This window comes from Castor canadensis, chromosome 14 (assembly GCF_047511655.1).
Source record: "Castor canadensis chromosome 14, mCasCan1.hap1v2, whole genome shotgun sequence".
In the NCBI taxonomy this organism is placed as follows: Eukaryota; Metazoa; Chordata; class Mammalia; order Rodentia; family Castoridae; genus Castor; species Castor canadensis.
Window position 1 is genome coordinate 9,101,154 of NC_133399.1, and position 15,143 is coordinate 9,116,296.

General features: G+C 60.9%; 1 protein-coding gene and 1 long non-coding RNA gene across 2 annotated transcripts in view; one reads left to right on the forward strand and one right to left on the reverse strand.

The window, feature by feature from the left end:
- Sin3b (SIN3 transcription regulator family member B) overlaps positions 1-12,776 on the forward strand; it is a 31,321-nt gene extending 18,545 nt beyond the window's left edge. Inside the window, exons 8-19 of the mRNA XM_074053754.1 lie at positions 527-645; positions 3,101-3,308; positions 3,930-4,046; positions 4,243-4,481; positions 5,345-5,528; positions 6,839-7,475; positions 7,723-7,892; positions 9,724-9,897; positions 10,104-10,196; positions 11,827-11,921; positions 12,041-12,245; positions 12,458-12,776. Of these exons, the coding sequence (XP_073909855.1) occupies positions 527-645; positions 3,101-3,308; positions 3,930-4,046; positions 4,243-4,481; positions 5,345-5,528; positions 6,839-7,475; positions 7,723-7,892; positions 9,724-9,897; positions 10,104-10,196; positions 11,827-11,921; positions 12,041-12,245; positions 12,458-12,688 (2,472 nt within the window). The 3' untranslated portion in view covers positions 12,689-12,776. The remainder of the gene's footprint in view (positions 1-526; positions 646-3,100; positions 3,309-3,929; positions 4,047-4,242; positions 4,482-5,344; positions 5,529-6,838; positions 7,476-7,722; positions 7,893-9,723; positions 9,898-10,103; positions 10,197-11,826; positions 11,922-12,040; positions 12,246-12,457) is intronic.
- LOC141416639 (uncharacterized) lies at positions 101-1,497 on the reverse strand. Its single transcript, XR_012441269.1, has 2 exons — positions 1,382-1,497; positions 101-683 (listed from the first exon to the last, which is right to left on the reverse strand). It is a non-coding gene; the product is annotated as an uncharacterized lncRNA (long non-coding RNA).
- Positions 12,777-15,143: the final 2,367 nt, after the last annotated feature.

A 15,143-nucleotide genomic window follows, 5' to 3' on the forward strand; every position in this document is an offset into this window, starting at 1 on the left:
GTGGGAAAGCCAGAGAACGCAGGGTCCAGAGAAGTTCAAGGGCGCACTCATCCCTGCCCCACCCCACACCTGTCTGGCATTTTTTTTTTTTTTTTGGTGGAACTGGGGTTTGAACTCAGGGTTTCACACTTGTAGAGCAGGCAACTCTACTGCTTGAGCGACACCTCCAGTCCATTTTGCTTTGGTTATTTTGAGATGGGGGGGGGTTCTCAAGAACTATGCTCAAGAACTGGCCTGAAACCGAATTCCTCCCGATCTCAGCTCCCAAGTAGCTAGGATTACAGATGTGAGCCACCAGCATCTGGCCCATGTGGCTTTTTGTAAGTCACAGTGGTCTTGGATCCTACCCGGGGCCAGCAGGCAGAGTGACCGAGGTGGCAGTCAAGGCCCACTCTAAGTACTGTCCCCCACAGACCAGAGCTGGTTGCCTTGGTGACAGGTGCACACAGCTGGCCATGTGTGAAGCGGCAGGGCTGGGGGTGGAGTGGTGGGACTTGCCTGCGGCCCTGACCGACTGTCTCCGCAGGTCCGCAGGGTGCTGAAGAGCCAGGAGGTGTACGAGAACTTCCTGCGCTGCATCGCGCTCTTCAACCAGGAGCTGGTGTCGGGCTCCGAGCTCCTGCAGCTCGTCAGCCCGTTCCTCGGGTGAGCAGCAGACAACCGCCTGGCTTAGCTCTGTGGGGCTTTGGGTGCGAATCGAAATCGTTATTGCTGTTACTGTAGGTGAAAGGCGGGGTGCTCTGTGCCCCATGCCTCCATCAGCAGGTCGTTGACACTCAGTTCCCGCCAGCACCTTTGTGCGTGCGTGTGTGCGTGAGTGTGGGTGTGCGTGCGTGCGTACGTGCTTGCGTGTGTGGGGGTGTGCGTGCGTGTGTGCGTGAGTGTGGGTGTGCGTGCGCGCGTGTACGTGCTTGCGTGTGTGTGGGTGCGCGTGTGTACGTGCTTGCGTGTGTGGGGGGGTGTGCGCGTGCGTGCGTGCAGAGGGGCCCGCCCCAGTCAGGCATGCGAAGGCGAGGGAAACTACCTGGAGTGAGGAACTCGTATGTGAGGTCCCGGCCCTCCCGCTGCCCCGCGGTGACCCGAGCAGCTTCTCCCCCCAACCCCCGGCTCCCCGGAGTTTGGGTGCCGCCCCGCCCTGGGGTGAACAGAGGAGCTCGGGTCCAGCAGGTCCCGGCCCGTGCCACCTCCCCGCGTCCCTATTCACCTGCCTTTCCGAGGCTGGCCCCATCCCTCCCCCCACCTCCCACGCAGCTGGGACCACAGGTGTGCCACACGGACTCAAAGTTACAGAAATGGAACCGGGGCCAGAATGGGCTTTTTGTTCCCTTAATTCAGCATAATTCCCTGAGACTCGCCCCATAAGCCCTTTAAGCCACCCTACCTATCGAGGCAGCTTGGGGCAGGGCTGCCGGGAGAGAAGCCCCCTCCGCCATGCTCCCCAGAGCCCGCCGGTGCTGCGTGGCCGCGTGGCCCCCGCGGACGGGCGGGGCTGCGCGTGCGCACGCGCACCACTCCACGTATGTGCTGCGCATGCGCGGGCGGGCGGTGGGGCGTCCCCAGGTCGCGGTTCTCTACTTGTGGGAGGGCTGGGCGCTCTCTGCTCCAAGTGGGCTCTGCAGCTCGGCGCTTAAAATAGCATCTCACCCACAAGAAAGGTGTCTCTAGGCAGGGCGCTGACCCATGTCACCTAGTATCTGTTAGGGAAAGGGCGCGCACGGAAGAACAGTATACGTGTTCAGGTGGGACCGTGTCCCTGAAGGCTTAAATGCAGTCGTATCCCGGGCGCGGTGACAGCACGACCACCTGAGCCCAGGAGTTCAGGGTGGCACTGCGAGACCCCGTCTCAAAAGAGAAACTGTGCAGGGTGTGCATTCTCGTGGCTTCCTGTTAGGCTCTTAGGCCCCTGGGGGCTCATTAAAAGTGCTTTCTTGGGTGACTCTCCGTCCTCACCTGCAGCGCCTATTCCCTTACCTGTAAGTAGCAAGGGGTGCTGACAGTGGACGTTTGTCCCTAGTTCCTCCCCAGGCTGTGAATCTCAGGTCCTGGAAACAGGTGGAGCGAAGGGCGTCCCAACTGATCCACTCCAGGTGATCTCTTCACCCCAGACCTCCTGGGCCTGAAGAGCTGCTGTTCCCCTCTGAGGAGCTCCGAGCAAGCAGCACTGTTTCTTTTCTTTTCTTTTTTGTGGTGCTGGGATTTGAGCTAGGCAGACGGTCTACCACTAGAACCACATCTCCAGCTCTTTTTGCACTTTCAGGTAGGGGCTCATATTTTTTTGCACAGACAGGATTGGACCACGATCCTATTACTTACATCTCCCACATAGCTGGCATGACAGGCCCACTACACCACTATACTGAGAAGGGGGTCTCAGTAACTTTTTGCCTAGGCTCCTCAAACCATGATCCACCTGATTTCTACTTCCCCAGTAGCTATGATTACAGGCATGAGTCGTAGAATGTCACCCCATCACTGGCTTTTTGTAGGTTGTATGTTGCATGCTCACCCAGAGGCTCCTCTGTCAGAATCCTGCATTCTTGGGGCCCCAGCCCTGGCTGGGGAACGGATGCTGCTGTTGGAGAGACTGCTGCAGTGCACAAGGGGTGTGCAAGAGGCGGCCATGCATGGCTGGTGTGTGGCACATGGGGTGTGTGACAAGCCTTAGGCCTGATTCGGGACTGCTTCCTCCCAGCAAAGGGAGCCCCAGTTTCCACATTTGTCACATGGCCTTCCTCTCCTGGTTTGTGTGGGGATTAAAGAAGAAAGGAAGGCCAGGCATGGGTACCCACCTGGAATCCCAGCAGGCAGGGCACAGAAGGAAAGTAAGAAGCTGGAGGCCACAGTCCTCTTTCCCAGCACGTGTCCAGGCCCTCCTGGGAGTGGCAGGCTGTGCAGCTCCAGGAAAGGCCTGGTTGGTGACCAAAGATGGGGCAGATTTGCTTGCACACAGCACCACGCAGAGACCATGGAACACCTCACACTTGGTCCCTCCCTGATGTCATATTCTGACTGTCTTCCTCACAAGGCCACTGTCAGGTTTCTAGATCCTTCCCAGAAGGTTCCAGGGATGCCAATTTACAGTTTCTTTTTATTTTTGAAGGAAATTTCCAGAACTCTTTGCACAGTTCAAGTCGTTCCTGGGAGTGAAAGAACTGTCATTTGCACCACCCATGAGCGACCGGTCTGGGGACGGAATAAGTCGAGAGATCGACTATGCATCTTGCAAGCGCATCGGGTCCAGCTACCGGGCACTCCCCAAAACCTACCAGCAGCCCAAGTGCAGTGGGAGGACAGCCATCTGCAAGGAGGTAGGGCCCCCTTCCTCCTTGTACATGGCCAGGTCAGCCACTATGGGGCACCCCCAGGCCTCCCCAGCAGGCATTCATGGCTGTCATGTTTCGTATGAGACCAAGTGCTTGGTTGGCAGACTTTTGGGTGACAAGTGGTGCAAGGACCTAGCCCCAGCACCCACCTGAGCAGAGGGGAGAATGCAGAGTCCACACCAGTGGTTGGGCTTGGCTGTCCCTAAGCACTTGGACTGAGATTTGTTGCTGCTGGGGTCTGGCTCCCTCCAGGGTCACGGACCTCAGTGCAGTTGTCCAAGGTTCAGCAAAGTACTACAAGGCAAATCTGGCCCGCTGCCTGTGTTTATAAATAAAGTTTTAATGGCACACAGCCCATGGCTGCTTTCTCAGGGCAAAGAGGTGAATATTCAAGACAAAAGACCTGAAACACTCAGCAGGCCCTGTACACAGAAGCTGCTGCCCCTTAAAATACTGTGATGGTTCACATGGTAAAAATCCTGTTTTCTCTGGAAAGTAACTCAGAGTAATGTCATTGTCTGTATGACGAAGTCAGAATGACATTGCACCTCTTTGTCTCTCTGCACAAATGGTATAGTTAACAGCTTGGGCTACTCCTCTCCGCAGGTGCTGAACGACACCTGGGTGTCCTTCCCCTCCTGGTCGGAAGACTCCACCTTCGTCAGCTCCAAGAAGACGCCCTATGAGGAGCAGCTGCACCGCTGTGAGGACGAGCGATTCGAGGTGCTTGTGCCTCCCAGAGCCACCACCCTGTCCTCAGATGGGTCCCTTGCTGCGCTGGTACCCACAGTAGGGCCAACAGTGCCATGGCCGTGGGGCCTCCACCCTACAACCATGTGCTTAGCCTGGCTCTCATTAGGGTTGCCACTTCCCACCCTCAGGTGTCCTGACAGCTGACACCTCTGCTTCCTCTCCATAGTTAGACGTAGTCCTGGAGACCAACCTGGCCACCATCCGGGTTCTGGAGAGCGTGCAGAAGAAGCTGTCGCGGATGGCACCCGAGGAGCAGGAGAAGTTCCGGCTGGATGACTCCCTGGGCGGCACGTCCGAGGTGATCCAGCGGCGTGCCATCCACCGCATCTATGGGGACAAGGCCCCTGAGATCATCGAGAGCCTCAAGAAGAACCCCGTCACCGCCGTCCCCGTCGTCCTGAAAAGGTGTCTGCGGTCTGCACAACCCCACCCACCTCGGAGCGGCACCGGCCAGGTCCCTGGGTCACCAGTTAGCCACGTCTCCTGCTCCCGAGTGGGGCGCACTGAAAGATGGCTGTGTCCTAGGACGCGCCACTCTGTAAGCACAGTTGTCCCTTGCATTCGAGAGGATCAGCTCAGGACCCACAAGGATCCCCAAATCCCTGCATCCACCACAGACGCTAGGTCAGCCCTAGGTGGCTTAGGTGAACGCCGAGAACACGGCTGTTAGGCTGCGTTGTGCAGGGAGACATGCAAAGGACGAAGGCCGTGCATGGGCAGGAGGTCACAGGCTTCCCTTCAAGTATTTCCATCTGTGGTTGCTCAAAGCTGCAGGGCTGACTGCCACTACTGTAAAACAGATGGGATGACCGGGTGATCGAGTGGCCGCTCTCAGGCAGGTGCCAGGGTAACAGCAGAGCAAGGCAGGTAGGTCGCAACCCTCCAGGGCTCACAGTGGAGCAAGGCGCTGGATGGTGGGCCGGCTACGTGGAATGTGCCCAGTGGCTGGATAGGGCCACTGCACCCTCCCCTCCCTTTTCCTGAGACAGGGTCTCCCTGTAGCCCAGGTTGGCCTGGTACTCCTGACCCTCCTCTTTTTTTGGAGTATTGTGGTGTGAACTCAGGGCTTCCACCTTGAGCTACTCCACCAATACTTTTTTGTGTTGGGTTTTTCATTCAGCACAGTGCCTGCCGCACAGACCAGGCCACCATCTGGCCTGAATATCGGCCATCCCTGTGCGGGAAGCAGACAGGCCTGTCTCCTGCCGCGTGGCTTCAGGGAGGGAACCCTGGGCTTTCCCCCATGCTGAACCCTTCTTGCCCCGCAGGCTGAAGGCCAAGGAGGAGGAGTGGCGGGAGGCCCAGCAGGGCTTCAACAAGATCTGGCGCGAGCAGTATGAGAAGGCCTACCTCAAGTCCCTGGACCACCAGGCCGTGAACTTTAAGCAGAACGACACCAAGGCTCTGCGCTCCAAGAGCTTGCTCAACGAGATTGAGAGCGTCTATGATGAGGTGAGAGGCCTTGCGGGGTAGTTCTCACCGGAGGGGATCGGGTCCACGGCTGGCGTTGCTGGAACTCTCAGGAAACATGGTCTTATCTGACCTTGTGCAAACCTCCACCTGCACAGCTGAGGTCCTGCTTGTACCAGTGGGGAAACACGCACCACAGGTGGCCACGTACAGATCAGGGCTTCAGGTGGTGGGATGAGTCTCTCTCTGTGCTTTGCTTTCTCCTGCTGTCCTTTGTCCCTTGGCTGACAGCCACTGAAGCTTGCAGGACTAAGTGACAGAACCAGGCAGAGCCGGCCCTCAGGTTGCAAGGCTGGGGGCTTTTTATAAACCTGTGTACAGAGTTACCTGCTTGCAGTGGTCTCAGATGGGATGTTTGGCAGGGAGATGACAGCTGCTAGCTGTGGTGGCAGCTAGTTGTTGGGACCAGCAGCCAGAGCTCTGGGAGAGTGGCCAGGGAGGGTGTGGTGGAGGGCACTGCCTCATTTTCAGGAGCCCCCCTGGGCAGGGGTCTGCACTCCAATTAATGTGCTGTGCTTGTGATGGCACCATGAGCAGGTGGGTCACCTCATCTCACAGTACAAAGCAAAGGCCTCTTGGCCTGCAGGGGGCGCTGCAGGGCAGCTCTATCTTTGCCGGGAGCTGTGACTGGAGGCCACTCAGGGACAAGGAAGATCCATCCCAGGGCCACCTGGCCTGCTCAGGCTTGCTCTTAGGTGGGGCCTGAGGCCCAGGACACCCCTCACCAGGGTGTCCATGGTGCGGGCACAGTGGAGGTTGATTATGTGGCCTGGGAGACCAGCTGACATGACCACCAAGTGCCTTGGGTCTGTCCCTGCGGCAGGGGCACCCCTGCCCCTGACTGTGTGCAGGTCCGGTTTGTGCCAGGAGCTCCATAAAGTACTCTCCTATCCTGCTCTGGAGGGAGGTGGGTGACACACAGGTGGAGGGCTGAGGGGCAGGGTTTCAGATGTCTGCTCATGGGCCCAGGTGTAGCTGGGCATCTGTCTGTGTGAAGGAGAGGCCTGGGGTCCACTCCAAGCCTTCCCAACCCCATTTCAGCCTGGCGTCCTCTGAAATTGGGGACCCAGGCTGGCACCTTCCCCAGCCTCTGGGCACTGCTGTGGGCATTGGCGGTGGCCTTGCAAGAGCCCCTTCGCGGGGCACAGGCGCTGCGCTGGCCCGTGTCTGGCTGGGCTCAGCCCTTGGCGGATCCCTGTGCCCTGGGACCCATCCTGGGCTCGCCCAGCTCGGGCCTGGACCCCGGGGTGGGAAGGGGACCCATCTGTCCGTTGACGCCGGCCTGTCCCCAGCACCAGGAGCAGCACTCGGAGGGCCGCAGCGCGCCGTCCAGCGAGCCGCACCTCATCTTCGTGTACGAGGACCGGCAGATCCTGGAGGACGCGGCGGCGCTGGTCAGCTACTACGTGAAGCGGCAGCCGGCCATCCAGAAGGAGGACCAGGGCACCATCCAGCAGCTGCTGCACCGCTTCCTGCCCAGCCTCTTCTTCTCGCAGCAACCGCAGCCGCAGCCGCAGCCGCAGGCGGCGCCGGCGCCCGGCCCCGATGAGCCGGCGGAGGAGCGGGAGCGGGAGCGGGACGGGCCCGCGGGGCCGGGGGCGGAGCCGGCCGAGCGCAGGAAGCCGGCGGGCCCGGGGGCGGCGGCGGGGCCGGGCGGGGGCGCCGAGGACGCGGGGCCCGGCGGGGACGCGGGCGCACGGCCGCCGCGGGCGCTGGACGACGTGTACAGCCTGTTCTTCGCCAACAACAACTGGTACTTCTTCCTGCGGCTGCACCAGACGCTGTGCTCGCGCCTGCTCAAGATCTACCGGCAGGCGCAGAAGCAGCTGCTGGAGTACCGCGCCGAGAAGGAGCGCGAGCAGCTGCTGTGCGCCGGCCGCCGCGAGAAGGGCGGGGACCCCGCCATGGAGCTGCGCCTCAAGCAGCCCAGTGAGCCCGCGCCCGCGCCGCGCCTTCCTCCTAGCGGGGCGGGCGGGGCGGCTCCGGTGCCTCTGGGCGGTGGCGAGTGCGCGTGAGGGACAGCCACCGGCTCATGCTGGTTTCCCTGGGCAGGGCACTGTAGGTGTCAGCGCGCCGTGCCTTTTTCTGGTTGGCTAATACGTCACTGCACAGATAGGCTGCCTTTTCTTCTTGGCAGGGAGCGTGAGTGAAAACACGCCGTGTCCTGTCCCCGCAGGTGAGGTGGAGCTGGAGGAGTATTATCCCGCCTTTCTGGACATGGTGCGGAGCCTGCTGGAGGGGAGCATCGACCCCACGCAGTACGAGGACACCCTGCGCGAGATGTTCACCATCCACGCCTACATCGGCTTCACCATGGACAAGCTGGTGCAGAACATCGCTCGGCAGGTGAGCGCCCGCACGCCCTCCCCTTTCCTTTTGTTTTCAGTTGAGATGAAATTCAAATGATACACGCGAACCTTTTTGAAGTGCACGGTTCCATTACATCTAACACAAGCTGAGCATCCCTAACTCAAAATCCCAAGTCCCCAGTGCTCCAAAATCCAAAACTTCTTGAGTCACAGGTAGAAAATTCCACAGCAAGAAACTGTTTTGGGCACAGGATTATTTAAAATACCGTGCAAAGTTGCCTTTGTGGTGTGCGGACCAAGTGTATATGAAACAAAAGTGAACTTCCCGTTCAGACCTGGTCCCCTCCCAAGACAGTGCATTGTGTCTGCAAGGGTCCCGCAGCCACCCTCCATCCAGTTCCAGCACTCACTCATACCCTTCCTCCAGCCCCTGCCAGCCACGGGTCCACGATCCTATCTCTGGATGTGTCCTACTGATGGGGTCACATAGCCCGTGGCCTTTTTTGTCTGCCTCTGTCACTCAGCGTCATGTTTTCAAGACTCATCCACATTATCCACCATTATATCCTTCCTTTTCATGGCCAATATTTCCTTCTGCAGATAGGCTCCATTGCTTTCTTTATCTGTTCCTCTCCTGCAGACATTTGGGTGGTTGCTGCCTTGTGGGGATGGTGAGCAGAGTGCAAGCCTCACGTTGAGTCCCTGTTTCTTGTAGGTGTAGTGACAAAACGTATAAACTTCCGTGGCTTGCTCATCCCCTGGGGGCGTCAGTGGTGCTCAGCGGCATGGGTTTTATCACAGGAAAAGCCCAGCTAAGTAAATGTCAGCAAGAGGACACAGATTCTTTCCAGGTTTTTTTTCTTTTTTTGTGGCAGTGGGGATGGAACCCAGAGCCTTTCACATGTTAGGCCAGCGTTCACCACTGAGCTCTTACTGAAGTACAACACACAGTTGGAAAAGTGCTCAGATCCAAAGCGTGCGGCTGGATGGGCTTTCACACACAGAACCTCCCGCCCTGTGTCCCCCCAGCCTTCCCTGATTTCTGCACTGGGGTTCTGAGCCAAGTATAAACGGAGCTGTGTGAATGGCTGTGTCCCCGACATCATGCCGAGAGGCCTCTGTGTCTCAGCCCTTGTGCTCCCTCATCCCCTTGCCTAGCCCCAGATTCCTGGGATCAAAGGATAGGCATGGGTGGAGCCTGCCTGGGCTGTGAATACCTGTGTGGGGAATCTCTGTGACCATCCGTACTCATTGCTGCCACTTTCTCTAGCATGGGGTGGAGACAGGCTGGTAGCTTCCAGTTCCCCAGTGTTAGCCCCCAGGAGCAGGCGAGGCTGGGCCCGTGTCCTGTAGTTTTTCCACTTCCTACGTCACTGGGGAGTCACTAGTTTGCATTGGGGCTCTCGTTGCTTTGTCCTGGTGGCTCATGTGATCTTAATCTTGTCACTGCTGTGTGGCCATTTGGACTTCTTCCACATCCTCTTACTCTCCATTATGCCCTGGCCCCATTAATGACAGAGAGGTATGCTCTCCAGTCTGGTTTGGTCTGATCTGGGCTATTGGGGCTTGTTTTGGTCTGATCTGGTCTGTTCTGCCCTGACTTTGGCCTGCTCTAGTCTGGTCTAGGTTTGGTCTCGTTTGGCGTGCTCTGGTCTGGTCCAGGTTTGGCCTGGTCTTGGTTTTGTCTGGTCTGGCCTGGTCTGCCTGGTCTGGTCTGCTGGTCTGCCTGGTCTGGTCTGACTTTGCTTTGGCCTACCTGGTCTTCACGCCCGCACCCCCACATCAGGACTTGAGTCCTCACCTGTTTCCGGCCTTGCTGACTTCCTCCTAGAGGAGGTGGGGCAGCAGCACCTGCTCTCCCTCCCCAGCTGCACCACCTCGTGAGTGACGACGTCTGCCTGAAGGTGGTGGAGCTCTACCTGAGCGAGAAGAAGCGGGGTGCTGCTGGAGGAAACCTGTCCTCCCGCTGTGTCCGTGCTGCCAGGGAGACCAGCTACCAGTGGAAAGCGGAGCGGTGCATGGCGGATGAAAACTGCTTCAAGGTGAGAGACTGACCAGCCGCACGCACACTAGCAACCCGAGGGGCTACGGCAGGAGAGGGCTGACACTGGTCCTGCCACAGGAAGGCCTCCTGTACCACAGTGAGATCCCCAGTTCTGCCAGGACACAGGTGGTGGGTGCTCCATAGCCTTGTCCTGCACTGGCCTCGGCTGTCATGTGACTTCAGGCTGTTTGTCTCCTACCCCAGGTAATGTTCCTGCAGCGCAAAGGGCAGGTGATCATGACCATTGAGCTCCTGGACACCGAGGAGGCCCAGACGGAGGACCCTGTGGAGGTGCAGGTGAGGCCCTGCAAGTTCCATACCCAGCAGACCAACTGTACTCTGTGGGCCAGTGCCCTCAGGAGCCACCAGGGCGGGTTGCTCCTGCCCCACCCCGGCTCAGGTGTCTGCTGTGCTACTCTCCACGGTGCCAAGGACCAGCCCTGCTGCAGTCATCTGCAGACACAGGGCAGAGGAGCCTGCCCAAGCTCCACGTCACACGTTATGCTGGGACTGAGGCACCCAAGGAGACGGCTGTGCGCCTTGCCTGACCCCGGCTCTTCCCCTCAGTCTGTCTACCTCTGGGCCACCCGCAGCATAGCAGATGCTCCTGTGCGTTCCTCTTGCCTAGGGTGAGCGCCTGCATCTCCTGGGCCATCACAGTGAGGGGCCACAAACCAGGGGCCTTCAAAGGACAGGAGCTTATCCTCACACACTTCTGCTGGCCACATGTTCAAAGTCAAGACTGTGGCAGAGCTGCACACCCTCCAGAGGCACACACGTCCTTCCTGGCTTCAGCCTCTGGGGTTCCATCTCTTCAGTTTCTGCCTGTGCTCACATGGCTGTCTCCTCTCTCTGCATCTCTGTGTCCCTGTTGTCCTGTGAGGACACCACGCGCTGGATTTAGGTCTCACCCCGCTCCACAGCAACCTCATCCTAACTCGAGTCTGTCTGTGATGATACTCTTTCCAAGTACAGCACATGTGCAGCACCAGGCCTGCGCTTATTTTCCAGGAGGCTTTGCCCTGCGGCACTTACCCACCCCGTCCAGCTCGCCTGCCACAGGCCAGATTATAGCACCCGAATCTCTGTGCTGAGAGCCCCCAAGTCCTGACAGACTGGCAACAAGGGTCTCTCTCCCACACCAAGCCGCCCCAGACTATAAGCACCAGGAGCACTGTTGCCTTTGCAGCCCTAACCGAAGCTGCTGGGGTCTGGGACACAGAGTGCCTCACTGGCTCGAGGTTTCTGTTTACAGAACCTGAAAGGCAGCTGTCTGGCTTGCTGCTGGGGTGCAGGCCAGCAGCCCCAACCTCCTTCAAGAACCGAACACCCCTGCTGCCCATCCCAGGGGAGCTCCGCCAAGGCTACCTCCCTCCCCACCTCAGGGCTGTCAGGCCACAGAGCCCTCTATGCAGGAAACGGTGTCAAAGGCCAGGGACCCTGGGGCCTGCACACCCTGCCCCTTCTTCCAGAAGCTTTTAGGAAGCTCAAACAGGAGGATTCTCTGACTTCAGGTCACTTGCTGCTCTAGGCCATGCACCACTGCACCTGGGTGGCCAGGGAAGCCCCAGCTGTCACCTACCCCCAGTGTGTATGTGGCCTCTTTGCCTCCTTTGTGCCCGTGATTTCTGCCCTGATGTCCCTCCAGGACCCTGCGTTAGTGAGGAGCACAGAAAGCCATGATTCACCCAGGACCCTCCCCCCAGGAAGCATGAAACGGTGTTCCCCAATTCGTGCCCACCATGGTGTCTCGGTGACCACGTCCCTCACTAGAGCTGCAGTCCCCCTGGCAGATCAAGGCCCCCAGTAACCACCGGCCTCCTTACGCTTTGGGGACCAGGACCCCAGTGAACCCCTGATCTTGGGGCCCAGGATGACAGGTCCACAATGTGACACGGGGCTCACAGGCTGTCTCTCCTGTCCCCAGCACCTCGCTCGCTACGTGGAGCAGTACGTGGGGACGGAGGGCGCGTCCAGCTCGCCCACCGAGGGCTTCCTGCTGAAACCCGTGTTCCTGCAGAGGTGAGCGCCGGGCCCCCCACGGCCTGGCCGCCGAGCGGAGCACGGGGGGGCGGGGCGGGAGTCACGGGGCGTTTCTGCTCCGCCCCGGGGTTTCCCAGCCCGCCCCTCCTCCGGTACAGGAACCTGAAGAAGTTCCGGCGCTGGCAGTGCGAGCAGGTGCGCACCCTGCGCGGCGAGGCCAAGAGCTCCTGGAAGCGGCTCATGGGCGTGGAGAGCGCGTGCGACGTGGCCTGCCGCTTCCGCCTCAGCACGCACAAGATGGTGTTCATCGTGAACTCGGAGGACTACATGTACCGCCGCGGCACGCTCGGCCGCGCCAAGCAGGTGCGCCCCAACCCGCCCCGCCCCTTCCCCGGCGCCCCGCCCCTTCCCCGGCGCCCCGCCTCCTGTGCCCGCCCCAGGCCCCGCCTCCTACGCCACGCCCTTCCCTCCGACGCCGCGTCCCTAGGCCCCGCCCCTGCGCCCCCGCCCTTCCCTTTAACGTCCCGCCTCCGCCCCGCCCCCTGACGCTCTCCTGCCCCGCCCCCGCCCCGCAGGTGCAGCCGCTGGTGCTGCTCCGCCACCACCAGCACTTCGAGGAGTGGCACGGCCGCTGGCTGGAGGACAACGTGACGGTGGAGGCGGCCGGCCTGGTGCAGGACTGGCTGATGGGCGAGGAGGACGAGGACATGGTGCCCTGCAAGACGCTCTGCGAGACGGCGCACGTGCACGGCCTGCCGGTCACCCGCTACCGCGTGCAGTACAGCCGCCGCCCCGCCTCGCCCTGAGTCCCGGGGCCGCCGCCGCCCCGGCCCTGTGCCAAACCCCAGCCCCGCGCCGGCCCGCCTCCCGGGCAGGGGACTCGCGGCTGCACGCGGGAGGGGCCCGTGTCGCCTGAGGGCCCCGCGGGCCCCGGGGCCGTTGCGGAGGCGCCCGTGTGCGCACGCGCGCTTCCTCCCTCGCGCCCCACGCGGCGGGGACGGCCCCGCAGCCGCGTCCGCGCGCTGCCTCGGCCCGGCCCGCCGGCCCCCGCCTTGCCGCCGCTGTCCCCTTGAGCTGCCTGGGGCCCCGCCACACCCCTCCCACCCTGAGTCCCCGCCCGGCCCCCGCCACTGTCACCTGGAGCCGCCAGGGCCACCAGGCGTGGCCTCCCGGGTCCACCCGCGGCGTGGGCGGCAGAGCCGGGCCTCTCCCGGGACGCATCCTTGCTTCTCGGAGGGGATTTGTCACCAGGACCCCCGCCCGCACCCCGGCCGTCCCCTCCCGCATGCTCTGGGGAGCGTCTCCCCCCAGACCCTCGTCCCGCGTCGCCCGCGGCTGTGCGGAGTGCAGTGTCCCTTTTCTATTTATTTGCACATTAAAGGTGAAAACGAAATACTGACGGAGGCTCTGGCTCTGGACACTCATTTCCCGAGACAGCCCGGTCACCACCAAGCCAGCCCTGGCGTGAGTGTCCCCGCGCCCCCCGCCCCAGCCTCCATCCTGCCAGCGGCTTCTAGAACGGGCTTCCCCAGCGCCTTCCCGAGTGAGACTTGGCTCCGAGTGTCCCCACCCGGGCTCTGTCCTGCTGCTCCCAGACCCCCACCTACCCACGAAAACGCCACGCCCCGGCTGCTCTCCCTTCCTGGTCCTCAAGTCACTGTGTCCCCATCCTGCCCGTGGGCCGCCCTCCTCCCCGCCCCACACCTCTGTGCAGCTCCCTGGGGCCTCCACATCTCCAGACACGTGTCCCCTCCCCCAGCTGTCCCCACTCCAGCAGTGCTGCCTCCCAGGTGCACTGCGACCTCTAGCGTCTGTGTCCCGGAGACGAGAGCCAAGCTGGTGTCTGTCCCTTCTCCTGCTCCCCAGAGCCCCCACCTGACTTTACTCAGCCGCAGGGGGGCGCCCAGCCCCAGCAAGGGTCCCTGGGCGGCCCTTGGATTCTGGACCCAGTGGACACACCCCAAGGATGCCCCACCCTCCAGCGGACAGGGTCTGTGACTTGAAGGAGGTGACAGCGGGAATCTGGAGAGGGACGCCTGCTGACCCCACAGAGCTGTGCAGGCAGTGTGTGGCTGACAGCCACTTGCAGGCAGAGGCAGGAGGCCCAGGCCAGCGTGGGCTGCTCAGTGTGGGAAAAAGAAATTGAAAAAAGCAGCGCGTGGTAAAACGCACACACCACGAAGCCTATCGCCTTAACCACGCAAGTGCGCAGGCCACGCGCCTCCCTCTTGTGACACGCTGCGCCTTCAAATGTCCCCGCTTGCGTCCTCCCTGCCCCCCCCAGCCTCGGCTCCCACCTTCCTGCTTTCTATCTCCGCCTGGCCCCAGGGACCTCAGATAAGGGAAACCCTATAGAGTGTCTGTCTGTCCGTGACTCAAGAAGGGCCAAAGTTCCGTTCCTTTTTGAGGCTTTCTTAATGAGTTTTAGAGAAAGTAACAGTACAGAAAACCCAACAGAACGAAAAGTACACGCTCCCTAAAAGCAGTCACGTGGGGCCTGGTGGCTTACGCCTGTAATCCCAGCTACTTGGGAGGCTGAGATCGGGGGAAAAGTGTGCAAGACCCCATCTCAACCAACAGCTAAGCAGCTGGGTGCAGTGGCTCATGCCTGTCACCCCGGCGGAGGAGGACTGAGGTTCTGGCCAGCCGGGGGAGAATGTGAGACCCTATTTGAAACATAACCAAAGCAAGAAGGGCTGGGGACGAGGCTCTCGTGGTAGAGCACCTGCCTAGCAAGCCACAAGGTCCTAAGTTTGAACCCCAGTGCCACCAAAAAGAAAAAAATAAACCAGTGGCGCACTGCATTCCTTTTGTCTGTCTGTCCGCCGGAGAGGCTGTGGCTGGCGCTGGCCGAGCCCGGTGCTGCCGTGAACATCGCCGCAGACAACTCTCTCCGCGGTTGCCTCTGCCTCCAACCCCTGGCCCCGGAGCCCTGGTGTGGAAGCGCGTGTCACAGATCGAGGTCATTTCCAGCGCCCCCACCCCGGCGGGGTCCCCCACACCCCCTGGTTCCCGTGCAGAGGCTGCGCTCTCCATCCCGTGTGGCCAAGAGGTGGCAGTGAGGGGCCCAGCCAGGCCTCTCTGGGCCTCGGTTTCCCCTCCCAGTGCTGGGGGTGACTCCATCAGGACTCTGTCAGTCACTTCCTTCCTGGTCCCTGTGCCCTCAAGTGTGCGATTAGGACTCAGGCAGGCAGGAAGTGGCCACGTTGGACCCCTCCCCCGTCCTTGCAGTCCTTCACCTTCCCTGACCCCAGCCACCCC